The sequence below is a fragment of the Lepidochelys kempii genome, chromosome 7 (genome assembly GCF_965140285.1).
Source record: "Lepidochelys kempii isolate rLepKem1 chromosome 7, rLepKem1.hap1, whole genome shotgun sequence".
Taxonomy (NCBI): domain Eukaryota; kingdom Metazoa; phylum Chordata; order Testudines; family Cheloniidae; genus Lepidochelys; species Lepidochelys kempii.
In genome coordinates, this window is record NC_136386.1 from 124,058,577 (window position 1) to 124,077,509 (window position 18,933).

The 18,933-nt window shown below is 48.5% G+C and overlaps 1 protein-coding gene across 6 annotated transcripts in view; it reads right to left on the reverse strand.

The window, feature by feature from the left end:
• Positions 1–18,933, reverse strand: part of ARMH3 (armadillo like helical domain containing 3) — a 187,588-nt gene that overhangs the window by 115,864 nt on the left and 52,791 nt on the right. For 4 of the 6 annotated variants that reach the window (XR_013636111.1, XM_078853891.1, XM_078853892.1 and 1 more), the window contains 4 exons: positions 9,123–9,181; positions 7,226–7,291; positions 6,078–6,147; positions 4,958–5,018 (listed from right to left, as the gene is read on the reverse strand). The exons of 1 other annotated variant lie outside the window; for it this stretch is intronic. Coding sequence is in view for 4 of the 5 variants with exons in the window: in XM_078853891.1 (XP_078710017.1) it covers positions 4,958–5,018; positions 6,078–6,147; positions 7,226–7,291; positions 9,123–9,181 (256 nt within the window). In the remaining variant the exon portion in view is untranslated. The remainder of the gene's footprint in view (positions 1–4,957; positions 5,019–6,077; positions 6,148–7,225; positions 7,292–9,122; positions 9,182–18,933) is intronic. One more of the 6 variants, XM_078853893.1, reaches the window with a different exon arrangement.

Here is an 18,933-nt window from a genome sequence, read left to right on the forward strand (position 1 = left end):
AAATGAGGTTGGTTTCACATGCCTTCTTATTGACAAATCCGCATTACCTATTTTTTATAATCCTATTGTCCTGTAGGTGCTTACAAATTGATTGTTTAATAATTTGTTCCAGTATTTTTCCAGGTATCAAAATGAGGTTGACTGATTTATAATCCCCTGGGCCCTCTTTTTCCCCTTTTAAAAGATAGCTACTATGTTTGCCCTTCTCCAGGCCTCTGGGACCTCACCTGTCCTCCATTAGAATTGCTAATGATTCTGAGATTGTTTCTGAGATCTGTGGGCAGAACTTTCTCTTAGGGTCTGGAGTATAAATGCCCAAAGATTTTAGGGTTGCCCCAGAATCTTTAAGAGTGCAAAGTTTCATCTGTTTTCTCCTGAGAACAGATTCAGGCCCTCAAATGGCAAGTCCTCAATTGTTGGCTGGACTTCTGTTGGTATGCTCGATAACTGCAGCCAAAAAGCATGATGCCCAGTGATTGCCGGTATCAACACTCAAGCTGCCAAATCTGCCTTGTCCTATGCAGCCTGTAAAGATGGTCTTGCCGCCAGGTGGCTTTCATTTAGTGCAGCTCTACGCTCCTCTTTAGGAACATCTGGCAGCTTGTCTGTAAATTGGAACACTGAGTCCCAGCTGGAAAAACCCTAATGGGCTAAGAGGGCCTGCCGGATGGTTTGCAATCCTAAACTGCAGTCCTGAAGACAAATAAACCATTCTCCCAAATAAGTCCAGCTCTTTTGCATTTTTGTCCTTGGGAGCAGATTTAGAATGCCCTGGCCTTGGTTTCTCATTCACAGCTGCCACTACCAAAGGTCTGGATGTCAATAAAAACACTCATGCCCCTGAGATGGAACTTAGTGCCTCTCCTTTGTTCTTTTGGCAGTGGGTGTCAGAGAAGAGGGATTTCAGAGTAGCAGCCGCGTTAGTCTGTATTCGCAAAAAGAAAAGGAGGACTTGTGGCATCTTAGAGACTAACAAATTTATTTGAGAATAAGCTTTCGTGATGATCCGATGAAGTGAGCTATAGTTCACGAAAGCTTATTCTCAAATAAATTTGTTAGTCTCTAAGGTGCCACAAGTACTCCTTTTCTCTTTTAGAGAAGAGGGAGTTTGCCAAAGAATTTTGGTGGGATCTAATAGGCAGAATATCCACCAACCTGTGTGGATTATCCTGGACCAATTCACTCTGAATACCCGGGGAGGTGGCTATCCTTTCCAGAAGTTGCTGGTACATTTTATAATTGTCCGGACCTGGGAAAGGCTATTCCAGAACAGCAGTGTCATGTGGTGATGATGAGGAAGTGTTGAGCAGAGGCACTAAAGTGTCTGTCTGCGCCACTGTTTGCTGAACAGCCATAGCAGGAGGGTCAGAACCCAGAGGAATAAGATCCCCCAGTTGCTGGCTACTGGGTGTCAGTACCGAGACCGGTACCAGATGGAGAACAGCACCTTGATGGGGATCTAGTAGAGCAACGTCTAGGAGAAGACCTTGAGTCTGGAGGAACTCCTCATGGATTCCAGAAAGGCCACTGCTGTACATGACACGGTACCAGGGATGAACCTCATGGCATCCTACCTCTGCACTTGCTCCTGTCAGAGCCACGATACTTGGGCCTTGACCTGCATGAAGAGGAACAAGGAGACGCGCAAGACCTCCTGTAATGAGAGCTCAATACACAAGACTTAGAGGAAGAGTCAGCATTCAAATGCCAAGGCAGCACAGTACCAGATGGAGTAGCTGGAGACCAACACGTGGACCATCAAGCAGCAGACAGTGCCGAAGGAAGCATCTGAGCCTTTCCTGCTGAAGGGACCATGGGCTTGATCTGCTGCACAACAGAGCTCCCAGATCCTGATAGTGTTGATAAAGGCTCAGTTCCAGATGGTGCTGAATGTGTAGGTGCCGAAGATCCCAGTACTGGGGCTTGCATGGCAGGAACAGTTGGTACCTGGACTTCGTCCTGCATCAGTAGCGTCTGGCATGGACAGGCACAAAAGGTCCCAGGCTGCTGCTTAAACCTCAGGGATCATTGGCACCCATATACCAGGGTGCATCACAGAGGAATTTGATGCCATTAAAGGGCCCAACAACGGAGTTGGCATAAGGTGCCACAATCAATACTCTATACTGCTAGAATGTGGTTCCAGGGAGAACCTTAGCAGGAGCTGATTTAGCTCTAGCCTCAGTACCAGTCTTCTGGTGAAAGTCTGTAGGGGACCTAACCCTCAAAGAAGAGGCTCCTTCTGGCTAGAAGAGGCCAAAAGTGCTGGACGACTTCTGTTTTTTATGCTGTACTGGCGAAGAAGAATGGTGTCTTTGGCTCCCTTCAATGCAAGGAAACCCCCAAGTCTGGCAGTGCGCTCTGAGACAGAGTCGAGTCCAATTTCCTGCATACCATGCGGTGGGGTTCTCAATGGGGGCACAGAGCTGCTTCCATCAGAAGGTCTCCATGTCAAACTTCCTCAACTTTAGTCTTGGTCTTACCCCCGCAGAGATAGGGCACTGATGCCTCACGTGTCCTTCTCCCAAACATTTTAAGCGGTGGGAGTGAGGCTCGCTGACTGGCCAGATTTGTTAGCACCAGAACAGCGCTTAAATCCATGGGATACAGGCATGTCCCCGTACAGAGCCAAAAGCTCGAAGGAAAGAAGGATAAAAACAAAGATTCTTTACGAAACGAGTATTACCTGTCTAAACTACAGCTACACTGCCAACTAAACTACCCGCTCGCCGTAAAGATCTCTCAGGCTGTTTGCTAAAGGGACAATGGGGAAGAATGTGAGAAGATCACACAGGAGTTGACTATATCCCACAGGCAGCGAGAAGGAACTGAGGGGGTCAGGGCAGCCCTGCCCCCTTGAACCCTTGGCTGGCAGCACAAGCGTGCAGAAGGCGCATGCGGTGCCCCCACAGGTCCTGGTAGAGGACAAAGTTCTCCAGTTTCGGTTTCCGGGCGCGCAGACACCGAAAGTGGAAGGGATGTGTGCAGGAACTCAGAGGAGAAGTTAGTGAATAGAAACCCCTGGTGTTTGAACAGGAGCTCTTGGCTCCCAGAGCGTGCAAGCCCCGCCCAGCTAGTCTCTATAGAGCTTTCCAGTTTCCTGGACCCAAGCCAATGGGCTAAAGGAATTTACACATTCAGACTACGGCTGCAGCATTCGTAATCTCCTTCAATCAGATACCTATTTAATGAGCTTAAAAACTACAACAGGGATGTCTGCGATCCTTCCAAGTGTCCTATACCAGACTAATTGTCTATGGATCTTAAGAACTCTTATGCTATGCCTCCAGACTTCACAATGTCCTAGACCCACAGCTCTTTGGATTGAGCAGTTTCCAAACCCTGCAGGCTTTATAAACTCCACAGAGACTTTGCAGAGCTCCCAGAAGTTCAAATATTCATAGTGACTAACTCCAGAATTAACTACCCAATATCTGGAGAATTGTTCCGGGCACTAGATCTCATTAAGGACAAAATTTTAAAAATAAAAATTTGAACTTGCTAGACCAGGTTGATTTTAGCTTTCCAAATAATTTCAGTGAGGAAAAATCCTGTTGTTCAAACTCTTATATCTTAAAGACACCTTGTCTGATTAATAGCAACATTTCCTGGAAAGGTCTCTTGTACCAAGAGAAAAAAACACAAACACACACACCAGAAATTAAGCAGAAAGGAGCTCTTTCTGAAAAAGTTTTGTAACTGGAGAGGGAGGCTGCTCAAAATTGGGCTTAAACTAAAAATTGGCTACAAGTGTCAGACCCACGGTCCATACACATTTCATCAGCCGCTGTTAGATGATCCCCTGCAGTACCAAGGTGCAGTAGGAAGGACTGAAATTCCTAGTTAGCGTGTGATTAGATTAAACCCTAAACATTAGCTGAACATGGCATTTGCTACGTATTTAACATTGGACTCTATTTACAAAGGGAAAAGGAACCAAACAGAAGCAGTGAGCCAGGCTCGGCGTGTCCTCTGGGACACTGTTGCTAGCACCCATGCAAGCAGCACAGGGCGATGTACCACGTCTGTGCACGGTGCCTTTCCATCCAAGTCTGTCTGTTGGGCCCGGGTCGGTCTTGGGGTACAGCTAGGCAGGCAGTGCCAAGGGGAAGCCTGGTAAAAGCTAAATCATTTCTCTTATTCCTCCGAAATCAACAGCAGCTGATGGTCAGTGTTCCGGGGAACACCTTGGGACTGGAAGCTACAGGCTACAAACAGCAAGGCCCTTTCAGTGGTGGACCCGAAAGAGACAAGAAGCACAGGGAGGGTGGATAACAGTACCTAATCCCGTCCCAGGCCAAACCTCCAGTGCCCCTGGGGCCAGGCCTACCTATTCCCAGAGGGCACTGCATTAGGGATTATGACCTGCGTCAGCTGCATTTTAGAGGCTGGCAGAGCATGTGCTGCAGATTTATAACACACATCCCTGATTATGGACCCACAGTCACCCCCTAGGTCAAAGCAATCTAAATGATTCTTAAGACTATTAATGTTCCTGCCCCATAACAGCCCCACACTGTCACCGGCTAAATGTACTTGCCAGCTGATTTGGCACTATGTGTGCGTTCAGAACACACGTTGTTTGCAATTGACTCCCAGTCGCCGGACTGGCCTCACATCCCTGGTTTATCTGTCCTTGGTGTTTCAAAAGCGGCTTTTTGTCTCCAGCTCAGGATTTGGCTTTGGTGGCTGGCGCAATGTTTTGTGACAATTCTCCCCACTGTGCAGCTCTTTGTAGTTGATCAGGCAGATTAGGAAAGCTGTCTGATGGGTGAAATTCATTTCTTTGACAATTTCTTGGCACACTGAACATCTCAACAATATATGCTCAGACCTAGGAGCTTCTGGAATGCCCGCCTGCCCGAAAAATGTTATTTTGGCCTGAAGTGTATTACGTGATTTCCCCGCCCCCATTCCAGAGGATAAATTCACAGTCAGCCGGCCCTCGGCCACTTACACATAAAGATCCATAGGAAACTCTTTCATCATGTGTGTTACGATGAACTCCACCATCAGATCTGGGAGACCGGGGAGGAAAACGACAAAGTAAATGTATAACGAGCTGCAGTAACACCTGGCGGACAACAATAAGCACACCCAACTACCCCCACCCCCACCATGTCACAACAGTCCTGGTTAGAAGCAAGAGAGATAATTTACTAAACAGTCTGAATTAGGCACCTCTTCTGAAAGCCCAGGGTGAAGCTACTGAGAGTAGCCTGGCATTTTAACGGGAAGCGCTCTGAGACATGCTTCCTCCATGCACTTTTCCCCGCACTGTTGTTTAAATAAAAAAACACATCACTCATTTTGATGCATAGAATTGCACTCATATTTCAAACCTTAGCGCCAATGGAAAATTCTGGTAGGAAGTACGTTTTAGAACGCAGTTGTCACCGGAGGCCAGATATGTTTTACAGCTTTGTTTTCCGAGACGATAACGTAGAGGACATTCATATATCTACACAATCAGCTCTGAAGCAAAGTAGATCCAGTCTTGCCTCAAGAATGACTAAACTCTTCTACATACTACTCAGTTTTAATCTTGGTCACTTTCACAAGGGGTACATTTGCTAGAACATCAAGAGAGGCAGGCAAAACAGCCTTCCAGAGAGTCACGTTCAGCCCAGTTTGTCTGTTCCAGGCAGGCAAGGTGCCCAACAGTCACTTCCACCACCAAACATCTGTTTCTTTCCAGTCAGCTTTTTCTCAGCTCAGTCACCCAGAGACTGCTCATTCCCAGCCATCACCTTCCCCACCTAGACGTTTGGATGGATTAGCCAATGAACGTTCCATTATTGACATTCGTTCAGCAATGGACGCGAGGTGTCTGATGCCTTTCGGAAAACCCGATGGTGAATGTGGCTTTCCACAGATCTAAAAGATGCAGCATGTTACATGGCACCGATCCTCCTACCTAATCTCACTAGAGGAAAGTGAGGGGGTGGGATGAAATGCACCCTGCTGAGAACTGAAATTCCTTGCACAGGTAATAGGTAGCCAGGAAACTCCCCCAAACTAAGCTGATTTCCTCCTCGTCACAGGAGATGGGAAGATCCCACCCTAGCAATACTCACCTAGGACTGCACACACCAGGGGGCGGCAGGGCAGGTTCTTGTCTGCGGCTTTCTTCCTGTGTCTCATTGGCTTCAAACACACAAAGAAGAAAGAAAGTCAGCAGATGCCTGCATGGTACCCAGCACATTATCACCTGCTTTCCATACAAATAAAATCACTACCACAGGCTCTCCTGTAGTTTTGGGCTCTTCCATTTCTGCCACCTCGGTTCTATGGCCACCGCAGTCCATGGCACAGAGGGTTACCAGGGAGACAGCAGCTGGAGCTTTGGTTACTTTGATTCTGAGCTGTGTAACTGGAGGGCGCTCCATGGATTCCCATTCCATGCTTGCTGCTGAGAAAGAGGGGCTGACAGCCTGGGGCTACGCTTGCTTTAAAAATAAAGAGCTTGAGTCTGTCCTGGCGTGGTCACACCGCCATCTCCCAGGCCACTGGCCGCCAATGGGGAAAAACTTTGCTGGAGAGCAATTCCAGTGGTGGAATGACCAGCTTGCGGGTCGGGTCGGAGGTTTGGAGCCTGCAGCCAAGTCCCACTGAGGGAGCATGCACAAATTCACAACATCCTCTTGCAGCTGGGCTCCTGTCGACCCTTGGATGCAAATGAAAGGGCCTTCCTGCAGCAGAACCCCTGGGTCAAGACAGTGCTAAAAACACCCCATCCCCTACTTGAGGGGCAAATCACCCATCTGAAAAAGGGAGTGAACTGAGCTCAAAGAGGTTAGGGTCCACTACAACATGCACATTTACCTATCACATGGGGCCTAACGTTTGCTGAATCTTAAGGCAGACTGCTCCCAAACTGCACTAACTCCTCCAGTCCCCACAGACCTCCCATTACACATCGTCTCCCCGGCTACGCTGGCCAGATGCATCTCAAAAGCCAGCCCTCACCCAGCCCCTTGAGCGAGCCAGTAAGGAGCCAGGCTGCTCACTCCCCAGCTTAGCTCATTCCCTTGAGGAGGAGTCTTGAGCCTCTCCTGCCATGGCAGCGTTTCTTCCCCACACCTGCACCAGCAGGGATCACTGGGTTCTCACGTGCACTGGCCCCAGGCAGGGCGTCTGTGACACAACACACAACCAGCTGAGGACCCAACCTTGGCTTCAGCCGCCCCAAGGAGAAAGGAAGGAACCTGCAGGGAAGACTCACCATTCTGTGCAGGTTTACTCGAAAATTCACGTTGTCATCATGCAAAAAAGCATTTGCATACTGATCCTATTGAAGAGAGCAAAGCCTGAGCTGAGAAACATCTACTGCATCAACCCCCCAGTAGCAACCCCCCTGCCCCAGGGCAAAACTCACAGCTGCAGGCAACTCAAGGTTAGAAAGCTGCCATCAGCAGGAAGAGGCGCTTGCCTGAGTCTTCTCTTTCCTGTTCCCAATTTGTGCCTCTAGTCAGACAACCCAAGCGACTCCACTTGCACAAACACCTGCACCAGAGTCATTTATTTCCCAGGCCTTTCTTTGCTCACCCACGTCGCAGACTCCACGTACAACAGCGCCAAGAACATTTTAATGTGGGCTGTAAAATGCACAAGGAGGTTCTCCTGCCTGCCTCTCATTCCTCGTCCCCGAGACAGAGCGAAGAGGAAGGGTTACAGTGGCAGCTTGATGGACCCATCACAGCAGAAGTTATGGCAGGACAGGCTGCTAGTAGGTGGCTCAGCAGCTCCAATCCTCAGGGAAATCTCATTCCAAAATCCACACTAAACCAAACGGCGTTCCATATAATACCCTGCCAAGTGTGGTAATAAATATCCCCTCCATTTAATACCAGGATCAAACATGCCTTTGCTAGACACAGGGGATATTTCTCTTCTCCCTTTGTCTACATGCCTTTCTGATGAGAGCAGGTGCTAAGAATAGCTCATTCCTAACATTTGTAATGAAATCAGAGTTAACTAGCTCTTCTGCAGCACCTTGAACAAATACTTTATGAACCATGACTTTAAAAGCAGAGCACTCGGTGCAATTCTGCTGACTTTGCCACTCTGAAGCAGCAACATGCAGACCTCAGTGGTTCAGGAGCCAAATTAGCAATCAATATTATGCAAAAGAGCCACAGGAGTGGGAATTCATCGTTTCATTTACTAGAGCGCTATTCGAACATAAGAATGGCCAGACTGGGTCAGACCAATGGTCCATCTAGCCCAGTATCCTGGCTACTGACAGTGGCCAGTGCCAGGTGCCCCAGAGGGAATGAACGAGTAATCTTCAAGTGATCCACCATGGTACTATATATTCCTATTTAAACAGTGTGACAGAGAAATATTTACTTTATATGGATTATTCTTACCAGCTACAATTGGTTAATAACACAGGGAAAGCCAACTGGTTCATAATTAAATTGCACAGTGTTTTCATAGCATCTGCTGCAAAGAGCCGCAGGAGACACATTAAAGAGCCACTCGCGAGCCTCAGTCTGAGTATCACTGCTCTAAATGGAAGGTTTTTACTTGTGGGCAACCAAAACCCTTTTCCAGTTGGGACCTGACCCTCTGGCTCCCCACCTGAGCAGTCTGCCCAGCAGGGTGACAACACCCACCTCCTTCAAGGCAGGAGAGGGACAACGTGGGCCCCGTCTGTGGAAGCCATGGCCACTCCCTCCAATGCTAGCCCCTGCTCCCTGTCAGGACTTGGGATGGCTGAAGAACAGCACCGTCTGCTTAGCATGAACAATGCGGAGTCAGGTGTCGTCAGTGCCTGGAACATCTCAAGGTGTCCCCTAGTGACCTAACACGCACGCCAAATGAGAGCGGAGCAGGTCTGAGTTCAGCATGCTCCCCACGTGTGACACAAGAAGCCGACACTCCCTGAAATGAGGCAACACTCCACTAGTTTAGGCTCAGTGCTAACAGCAGTAGTGCTGGACTTCACAGCAAAGGATTAAACCATCTCTAGCAGGGTTTCCATCTCCCTACCCCTCTGCAGTTCTCCAGTGCCCACGTGACAGGACGCAAGGGGAAGGGACACCCGCGTGGAGCCAGGGCGTCACATGAGACAGATGGCCGTATGCTGATGAGATGGAATCGTGTACGAGACCTACCTCTGCTATGCACGTCAGGATAATAAGACAGAGCTTGCCGCTGTGGAGCCGGTGTTCGTCTGCAAATGAACAAAACCAAGCCTACGTGAGCCACTAGGCCTTGTTGCGCCAACAGGTCGGCATGTGGACTCAGAGCATAAAGACTCTCCCTGGCTGAAACAGGGCAAGAGGCCAAGTATCAAACTCTTCACACACCTACTCACCCACCCTGCAAGAGTAAATAGTCTCACCGTGGCCCTAAAGCCATCTCCCCAGAAGCCGGACCACTACACCCCACTGAGCTATCGGGAGTCTCTGCCAACAACACAACATCAGATTTGATTTCTCCCTCAGCACAGGCTCTCTCGGGAGTGTGACAGAATACACCCTTCAGTCACACCCTACTCACTAGTGTAATGATCTTGGTACAAAGTGTGCCTTGTAAGGTAGCATTTGAAAACTCATAATTTTTTGGTCAGTATTGTCCTGAGGAAATATGTGGCAATGTTGCATGTAAAGTTATAAGATTCCCCTGTACGGTGTTAACAACTCATGTTCCAAACCGCACAGCCCTGCTCCAACAGAAGTCTGCAAACAGGTCTGTCCTCGACAAAGGAACGTGCACTCTGCTTAACTTGCACTTAAGCAGTAAATAGAGTCATCAAGCAGGGTGGGAAACAAAGGAACCTCAACCAGGTGAGAAAAAGCAGCAGGGAACATCCTTCCGCATAGACTGTCTCCTAGTGCCCAACTGGAAATGTTTTTCAAGAGGGGGACTGAAACTATAAAAAGGAGGAAAGAACACCGCACTGCACCCCTCTCTCTCCTCCTGCCCATCGTATTCACTGCACCTGAAGGAACACAGGAAGCATTCACTGGACTCTGCGGGAGGGGTTCAGTCAGTAAGACCGCCGAAAGCACATGGTTAGAAATTTTGCTTGAATCTAATCTAGTTTGTTAAGTTAGGCATTAGTAAACATCTTCTCTTTATTTTCCTTGTAACCGTTTCTGACTTTTATGCCTCATTACCTGTACTCATGTAAAATTTCTTTGTAATTAATAAACTTGTTTTACTGTTTTATCTAATCTAGTGTGTTTAAATTGAAGTGTGAATCACTACTTGAGATAATGGACAGGAAAATTATTCCTTTTAAGGAATAACGGACGTAAAATATTTTGTTCTCTCCAGGAGAAGGCTGGGCGCTGCAGGACATACATTTTTATGGGGGGGAAGTGTCTGGGACCAGGGGTGTGTTGGGGTCACCCTGCAGTGTAATCAAGGCTGGTGAGAACCAGAGAGTAACCCAAGTGTGGCTGGCAGGCTGCAGTTAGACACACACACAGAGTGGCTTACATGCTGGGAGGCTGTTTGTGAGCAGCCCAGGTGGGAGCTACTGCAGCGAGGCATTGTGAGGTGCCCAAGGGGGTGACACAGCTGCTCATCAGTCTGGATTGCACCCTGGTACGTCGCAGAGGGGTCTCTCTCTGGCTCACCTGTTTGCCTTTCCCCAATACTCAGGATGCAGAGCTTAGCCCCTGGCCAACACTCCAGGTGAAAAGCCCTTCCTCGAGCACCACAACTGCCCTTCCGTCAGATCTCCGAGGGAGATCGGTTTTGTTGCTTACACCAGCCGGAACATTACACAGAAGAGCTCTGGCAGACAGGCAGTGCAGTAGTGCACTGACCACGGTGCTGACGGATAAAGACCTGAGCTCTAACCGCAGCATTCACAGAGACTCAAGGGTGCCTAGAGACTTGTCCCAGGTGCGAATGATGGCTAGAAAGCCTGTGAGGGCTTATTTTTAATGTTAAGGGCTTCCCCACACCCACCACTTGCTTTTCACCTTAGAAATTCAGGCCCTGTCTGCCCTGGAACTCTATGGGACAACTAGAAGGCTGGCAGAGTTATCAGACCCTAAATATGAAGGAACTGATTGAGCAGGGAAGCAATTTTTATTCAGACTGTTTCAAACTCTGCTTTTATTTTGTTTTCCATTATCACTGATCGAATAATTGAGAACCATGTGGGAGAAAGGAATCCCCGTTCGGAGTCTTCACCCCAGCCTGCAAAGACAGCTCCCAAGTCACAGTTCTGAGACCTCCAACAAATCCTCCAGAACACCAGGGAAGACCAGACTGGACATTCTGGCTGGTTTTAAAGTAAAACACAAGAAAGAGATTTTGAAAACACAGGCCACCTTCATACAGCGGAAAAGCGTGTTAACCCATGCCCCCTCCAAAAGCCTTTGGTGACACTGCATTCAGGACAGTGCACACAAACATCCCACATTGAATTTGCAAACAGATCTGACTCTGGGCTGCTGGCTCTGCTCAATGCTAGGACATGTGATTATTAAAGGGAAAATGAGCCCCAGAGGGTGTGAATTTTAACCTGCTGTATTGAGTAAACATAAGGGCACAGTTGGGGTGCAGCGGGTTGAGCGTCACACAGGCATATTTCCCTACTGAGCCCAGACTTTTCAAAAGAAGGGAAAAGTTTTTCTCTTCAGGAAGGAGGAGCAGTGGCCTTCAGGAACTCCAATACACGAGAGCCTTGTTATCTTTCTATTACAAGATCTCAAGACTTATTTCAAAGGTGCTGCTTCCATGTCTCTTCTCCAGGGATTAGGCTGGAAGCGTTACTGCTGCACACTAAGTATTCATGCTTTAGCCTGCTCAGGTCATTTCCAGCCGCGCATTATAGGCGAGGTGGGCTGTTATTCATAGCAATCCTTTTCATCTTCCAGTAGGGGATCTGAAAACCCTTTACAAACACTCAGTACAGCAGGGAAACATCAATGCTCCTGTGGAATGTACGTCAGTCTGAGCCCTAGTTTACAGATGATCCCTCTCAAGGCTCCCCTGACTATGGGGTCTGGCAGAGAGGGGTTAATTAGATGGGATTCTGATAGAATGGATGGGTTTTAAATTACACCTTCCGGGGCAGGGGTGGAACAACTGTGCGGGCCTGGAGTCAGAGCAAGTGGACATCACTCACATGTACCCACCCCAAGATAGAAGTGATCCTGTAGCATCACTGGCTCTCTTCTTTCCCATCCCTCCATGGGATATTGGCCTTAAATGCTTTCTCGTTTCATAAAACGAATGGTCAAAGGAAGGTCACTTGGGAGCCCCTATTTACCCACTCAGAAAAGAGAAGCAAGGGATACACCCAAAGAAATTAAAAGGCTCCACATTTTAAAAGGATCTGGTTGTGGAACTCGTTGTCACAGGACACTCTCACTGCAAAGAGATTCGTGGGGATTAGCCGTTGAGGGTGAACCTGCACTGCCTGGGGCAGCCCACAGCAGGAAGCCTTCCAGCCTGGTGCATGAAGCCAGGTCCACGGCAGCGGGTTAAAAACAGCCACGTGGACATTGCAGCTCGGGCTCTCAAGTCCACCCTCCTCCGCTTCAGAGCCTGAGCTCAACACCTGCACAGCTATTTGGAGCACGAGCCCCGCAAGCCCAAACCCGGTGAGCCAGGCTGGGAGACGCGCTGCTGTGGGCTGCACAGATGTACCCTATACAAACCTCAAACATGGGTACCCAAGCTAGGTAAAAAGTGTTAGGATATAGATATTCAGGCCTGTCTGTAAAGGCCTATACTCTAAGAATTTAGGTGTATTCTTATCACTTGGCTAGTTATAGAGGTACAAAAGAGAGAGTCAAAGTCACTGTCTGCCGGTGTAGGGGCCTTCTCTTGCTGTGACAGTTTGTGGCCCTGTGCTTGGGCTGGGGCCTTTGGCTGAGCAGCAGAGGCAGCCATAAGCTAGGAAGCGACCGGTCACATCCTCACATTCCAAACTAGTCACATTGAAATCAGGTGCTATTGGGCTGTTAGGCACTATCAGGACAGGATTGTATTCCTATCACCTCCAGAGAAAGGGAAGTGCCTAGAAAATGTAAAAGGAAACTTAGTTTGAGAGCATCCTGTCTGGCAAGAATTGACTTATCAATAGCTGGGATGTGAAATCCTCACTTCTGTATTGTTTTGTCATTATAGTTCCCACTTTGCTATGGTTTATCTGTATAATCTCTGTCTGGTTCTGTGATTGTTCCTGTCTGCTGTATAATTAATTTTGCTGGGTGTAAACTAATTAAGGTGGTGGGATATAATTGGTTACATAATCATGTTACAATATGTTAGGATTGGTTAGTTAAATTTCAGGAAAATGATTGGTTAAGGTATAGCTAAGCAGAACTCAAGTTTTACTATATAAACTGTAGTCAATGAGGAAGTGAGTGGGTGTGGGTGGGAGGGGGTGGGTGTGTGTGGGGAAAATGGGAACAGGGAATGGGGGTAAGGAAATTGGAATCATGTTTTGCTAACAGGGGAAATGGGAACAGGGAATGGGGCTGGGGAAATTGGAATCATGTTTGGCTAAGGGCAGGAATGGGAACAGGGACACAAGTGTAAGGCTCTGTGGTGTCAGAGCGGGGAAGGAGGATACTAAGGAAGGAAACTGGAATCGTGCTTGCTGGAAGTTCACCCCAATAAACATCGAATTGTTTGCACCTTTGGACTTCGGTATTGTTGCTCTCTGTTCATGCAAGAAGGACCAGGGAAGTAAGTGGGTGAAGGAATAAGCCCCCTAACAAAAAGCTGGGGGGGGGGGAACATAAAGGGACACCAGCCTCCATCCATGAGGACAAATCAGCCATGGGCTGCCTGGGTTTAGGAAGAAATCCCCTCCATAGACATGTTCTACAGTGCTGGGTACTTTGTCAGAGCTCAAATGATACATAACAGCAACATTATTCTCTCCACAGGTATCGTTGTGGAGAGTGGACCAGATGATATGTCTGGGGCGAGAAAGCAGAAGGAGACTCCGCTGGTTGGAAGGCATGAGATGCGCTGTCCTGAGGTTGGGGGTTCCAGGACCACCACCCCCAAGAGGAGAAGGCGGGTGGTGGTGGTCGGGGACTCTCTCCTCCGGGGGACTGAGTCATCTATCTGCCGCCCTGACCGGGAAAACCGAGAAGTCTGCTGCTTGCCAGGGGCTAAGATTCGTGATGTGACGGAGAGACTGCCGAGACTCATCAAGCCCTCGGATCGCTACCCCTTCCTGCTTCTCCACGTGGGCACCAATGATACTGCCAAGAATGACCTTGAGCGGATCACTGCGGACTATGTGGCTCTAGGAAGAAGAATAAAGGAGTTGGAGGCGCAAGTGGTGTTCTCGTCCATCCTCCCCGTGGAAGGAAAAGGCCTAGGTAGGGAGCGTCGAATCGTGGAAGTCAACGAATGGCTACGCAGATGGTGTCGGAGAGAAGGCTTTGGTTTCTTTGACCATGGGATGGTGTTCCATGAAGGAGGAGTGCTGGGTAGAGACGGGCTCCATCTTACGAAGAGAGGGAAGAGCATCTTTGCCAGCAGGCTGGCTAACCTAGTGAGGAGGGCTTTAAACTAGGTTCACCGGGGGAAGGAGACCAAAGCCCTGAGGTAAGTGGGAAAGCGGGATACCGGGAGGAAGCACAGGCAGGAATGTCTGTGAGGGGAGGGCTCCTGCCTCATACTGGCAATGAGGGGCGATCAACAGGTTATCTCAAGTGCTTATATACAAATGCACAAAGCCTTGGAAACAAGCAGGGAGAACTGGAGGTCCTGGTGATGTCAAGGAACTATGACGTGATCGGAATAACAGAGACTTGGTGGGATAACTCATATGACTGGAGTACTGTCATGGATGGTTATAAACTGTTCAGGAAGGACAGGCAGGGCAGAAAAGGTGGGGGAGTAGCACTGTATGTAAGGGAGCAGTATGACTGCTCAGAGCTCCGGTACGAAACTGCAGAAAAACCTGAGTGTCTCTGGATTAAGTTTAGAAGTGTGTGCAACAAGAGTGATGTAGTGGTGGGAGTCTGCTATAGACCACCGGACCAGGGGGATGAGGTGGATGAGGCTTTCTTCCGGCAGCTCACGGAAGCTACTAGATCGCATGCCCTGATTCTCATGGGTGACTTTAATTTTCCTGATATCTGCTGGGAGAGCACTACAGCGGTGCATAGACAATCCAGGAAGTTTTTGGAAAGCGTAGGGGACAATTTCCTGGCGCAAGTGCTAGAGGAGCCAACTAGGGGGGGTGCTTTTCTTGACCTGCTGCTCACAAACCGGGTAGAATTAGTGGGGGAAGCAAAAGTGGATGGGAATCTGGGAGGCAGTGACCATGAGTTGGTTGAGTTCAGGATCCTGACGCAGGGAACAAAGGTAAGCAGCAGGATACGGACCCTGGACTTCAGGAAAGCAGACTTCGACTCCCTCAGGGAACGGATGGCCAGGATCCCCTGGGGGACTAACTTGAAGGGGAAAGGAGTCCAGGAGAGCTGGCTGTATTTCAAGGAATCCCTGTTGAGGTTACAGGGACAAACCATCCCGATGAGTCGAAAGAATAGTAAATATGGCAGGCGACCAACTTGGCTTAATGGTGAAATCCTAGCGGATCTTAAACATAAAAAAGAAGCTTACAAGAAGTGGAAGGTTGGACATATGACCAGGGAAGAGTATAAAAATATTGCTCGGGCATGTAGGAATGTTATCAGGAGGGCCAAATCGCACCTGGAGCTGCAGCTAGCCAGAGATGTCAAGAGTAACAAGAAGGGTTTCTTCAGGTATGTTGGCAACAAGAAGAAAGCCAAGGAATGTGTGGGCCCCTTACTGAATGAGGGAGGCAACCTAGTGACAGAGGATGTGGAAAAAGCTAATGTACTCAATGCTTTTTTTGCCTCTGTTTTCACTAACAAGGTCAGCTCCCAGACTGCTGCGCTGGGCATCACAAAATGCGGAAGAGATGGCCAGCCCTCTGTGGAGATAGAGGCGGTTAGGGACTATTTAGAAAAGCTGGACGTGCACAAGTCCATGGGGCCGGACGAGTTGCATCCGAGAGTGCTGAAGGAATTGGCGGCTGTGATTGCAGAGCCACTGGCCATTATCTTTGAAAACTCGTGGCGAACCGGGGAAGTCCCGGATGACTGGAAAAAGGCTAATGTAGTGCCAATCTTTAAAAAAGGGAAGAAGGAAGATCCTGGGAACTACAGGCCAGTCAGCCTCACCTCAGTCCCTGGAAAAATCATGGAGCAGGTCCTCAAAGAATCAATCCTGAAGCACTTGCATGAGAGGAAAGTGATCAGGAACAGCCAGCATGGATTCACCAAGGGAAGGTCATGCCTGACTAATCTAATCGCCTTTTATGATGAGATTACTGGTTCTGTGGATGAAGGGAAAGCAGTGGATGTATTGTTTCTTGACTTTAGCAAAGCTTTTGACACGGTCTCCCATAGTATTCTTGTCAGCAAGTTAAGGAACTATGGGCTGGATGAATGCACTATAAGGTGGGTAGAAAGCTGGCTAAATTGTCGGGCTCAACAGGTAGTGATCAATGGCTCCATGTCTAGTTGGCAGCCGGTATCAAGTGGAGTGCCCCAAGGGTCGGTCCTGGGGCCGGTTTTATTCAATATCTTCATAAATGATCTGGAGGATGGTGTGGATTGCACTCTCAGCAAATTTGCGGATGATACTAAACTGGGAGGAGTGGTAGATACGCTGGAGGGGAGGGATAGGATACAGAAGGACCTAGACCAATTGGAAGATTGGGCCAAAAGGAATCTGATGAGGTTCAATAAGGATAAGTGCAGGGTCCTGCACTTAGGACGGAAGAACCCAATGCACAGCTACAGACTAGGGACCGAATGGCTAGGCAGCAGTTCTGCAGAAAAGGACCTAGGGGTGACAGTGGACGAGAAGCTGGATATGAGTCAGCAGTGTGCCCTTGTTGCCAAGAAGGCCAATGGCATTTTGGGATGTATAAGTAGGGGCATAGCGAGCAGATCGAGGGACGTGATCGTTCCCCTCTATTCGACATTGGTGAGGCCTCATCTGGAGTACTGTGTCCAGTTTTGGGCCCCACACTTCAAGAAGGATGTGGATAAATTGGAGAGAGTCCAGCGAAGGGCAACAAAAATGATTAGGGGACTGGAACACATGAGTTATGAGGAGAGGCTGAGGGAGCTGGGATTGTTTAGCCTGCAGAAGAGAAGAATGAGGGGGGATTTGATAGCTGCTTTCAACTACCTGAAAGGGGGTTCCAAAGAGGATGGCTCTAGACTGTTCTCAATGGTAGCAGATGACAGAACGAGGAGTAATGGTCTCAAGTTGCAGTGGGGGAGGTTTAGATTGGATATTAGGAAAAACTTTTTCACTAAGAGGGTGGTGAAACACTGGAATGCGTTACCTAGGGAGGTGGTAGAATCTCCTTCCTTAGAGGTTTTTAAGGTCAGGCTTGACAAAGCCCTGGCTGGGATGATTTAACTGGGAATTGGTCCTGCTTTGAGCAGGGGGTTGGACTAGATGACCTTCTGGGGTCCCTTCCAACCCTGATATTCTATGATTCTATGATTCTATTTGTGGGGTTCCACTTATCTTCATTCAGTGTAAAACTGGACAGACAACAGTGTGCTTGCAACAGGCTGAAATCTGGCACAAAAAATTGTTCACATGTGCAATACTTGCTCATGCGAGTGATCAGGTGCAGTGGTGCTAATCGAGCGGTCTTGTGCACACCTGGCCAGGGATGTGTCAGTGACACATTACCAAAGCTTCCACTCCCAAGTGTAAAAAGTGTAAAAAGCCAGGAAACAAAAGCCATCAGGAACAGTATCCCCGATAATGTCATGGCAAACCTGGTGTCTGAACTTTGTGACTTTGTCCTCACCCATAACTACTCCACATTTGGGAACAAATCAGCGGCACCGCTATGGGTTCCCGCATGGCCCCACAGTATGCCAACACTTTTATGGCTGACTTAGAACAACGCTTCCTCAGCTCTTGTCCCCTAATGCCCCTACTCTACTTGTGCTACATTGATGACATCATCATCATCTGGACCCATGGAAAAGAAGCCCTTGAGGAATTCCACCATGATTTCAACAATTTCCATCCCACCATCAACCTCAGCCTGGACCAATCCACACAAGAGATCCACTTCCTGGACACTACGGTGCTAATAAGCAATGGTCACGTAAACACCACCCTATACCGGAAACCTACTGACCGCTATTCCTACCTACATGCCTCCAGCTTTCATCCAGACCACACCACACGATCCATTGTCTACAGCCAAGCTCTACAATACAACCGCATTTGCTCCAACCCCTCAGACAGAGACAAACACCTACAAGATCTCTGTCAAGCATTCTTACAACTACAATACCCACCTGCTGAAGTGAAGAAACAGATTGACAGAGCCAAAAGAGTACCCAGAAGTCACCTACTACAGGACAGGCCTAACAAAGAACATAACAGAACGCCACTAGCCATCACCTTCAGCCCCCAACTAAAACCTCTCCAACGCATCATCAAAGATCTACAACCTATCCTGAAGGACGACCCATCGCTCTCACATATCTTGGAAGACAGGCCAGTCCTCGCTTACAGACAGCCCCCCAACCTGAAACAAATACTCACCAGCAACCACACACCACACAACAGAACCGCTAACCCAGGAACCCATCCTTGCAACAAAGCCCGTTGCAAACTGTGTCCACATATCTATTCAGGAGACACCATCGTAGGGCCTAATCACATCAGCCACACTATCAGAGGCTCGTTCACCTGCACATCCACCAATGTGATCTATGCCATCATGTGCCAGCAATGCCCCTCTGCCATGTACACTGGCCAAACTGGACAGTCTCTATGTAAAAGAATAAATGGACACAAATCAGACGCCAAGAATTATAACATTCAAAAACCAGTCGGAGAACGCTTCAATCTCTCTGGTCACTCGATTACAGACCTAAAAGTTGCAATTCTTCAACAAAAAAACTTCAAAAA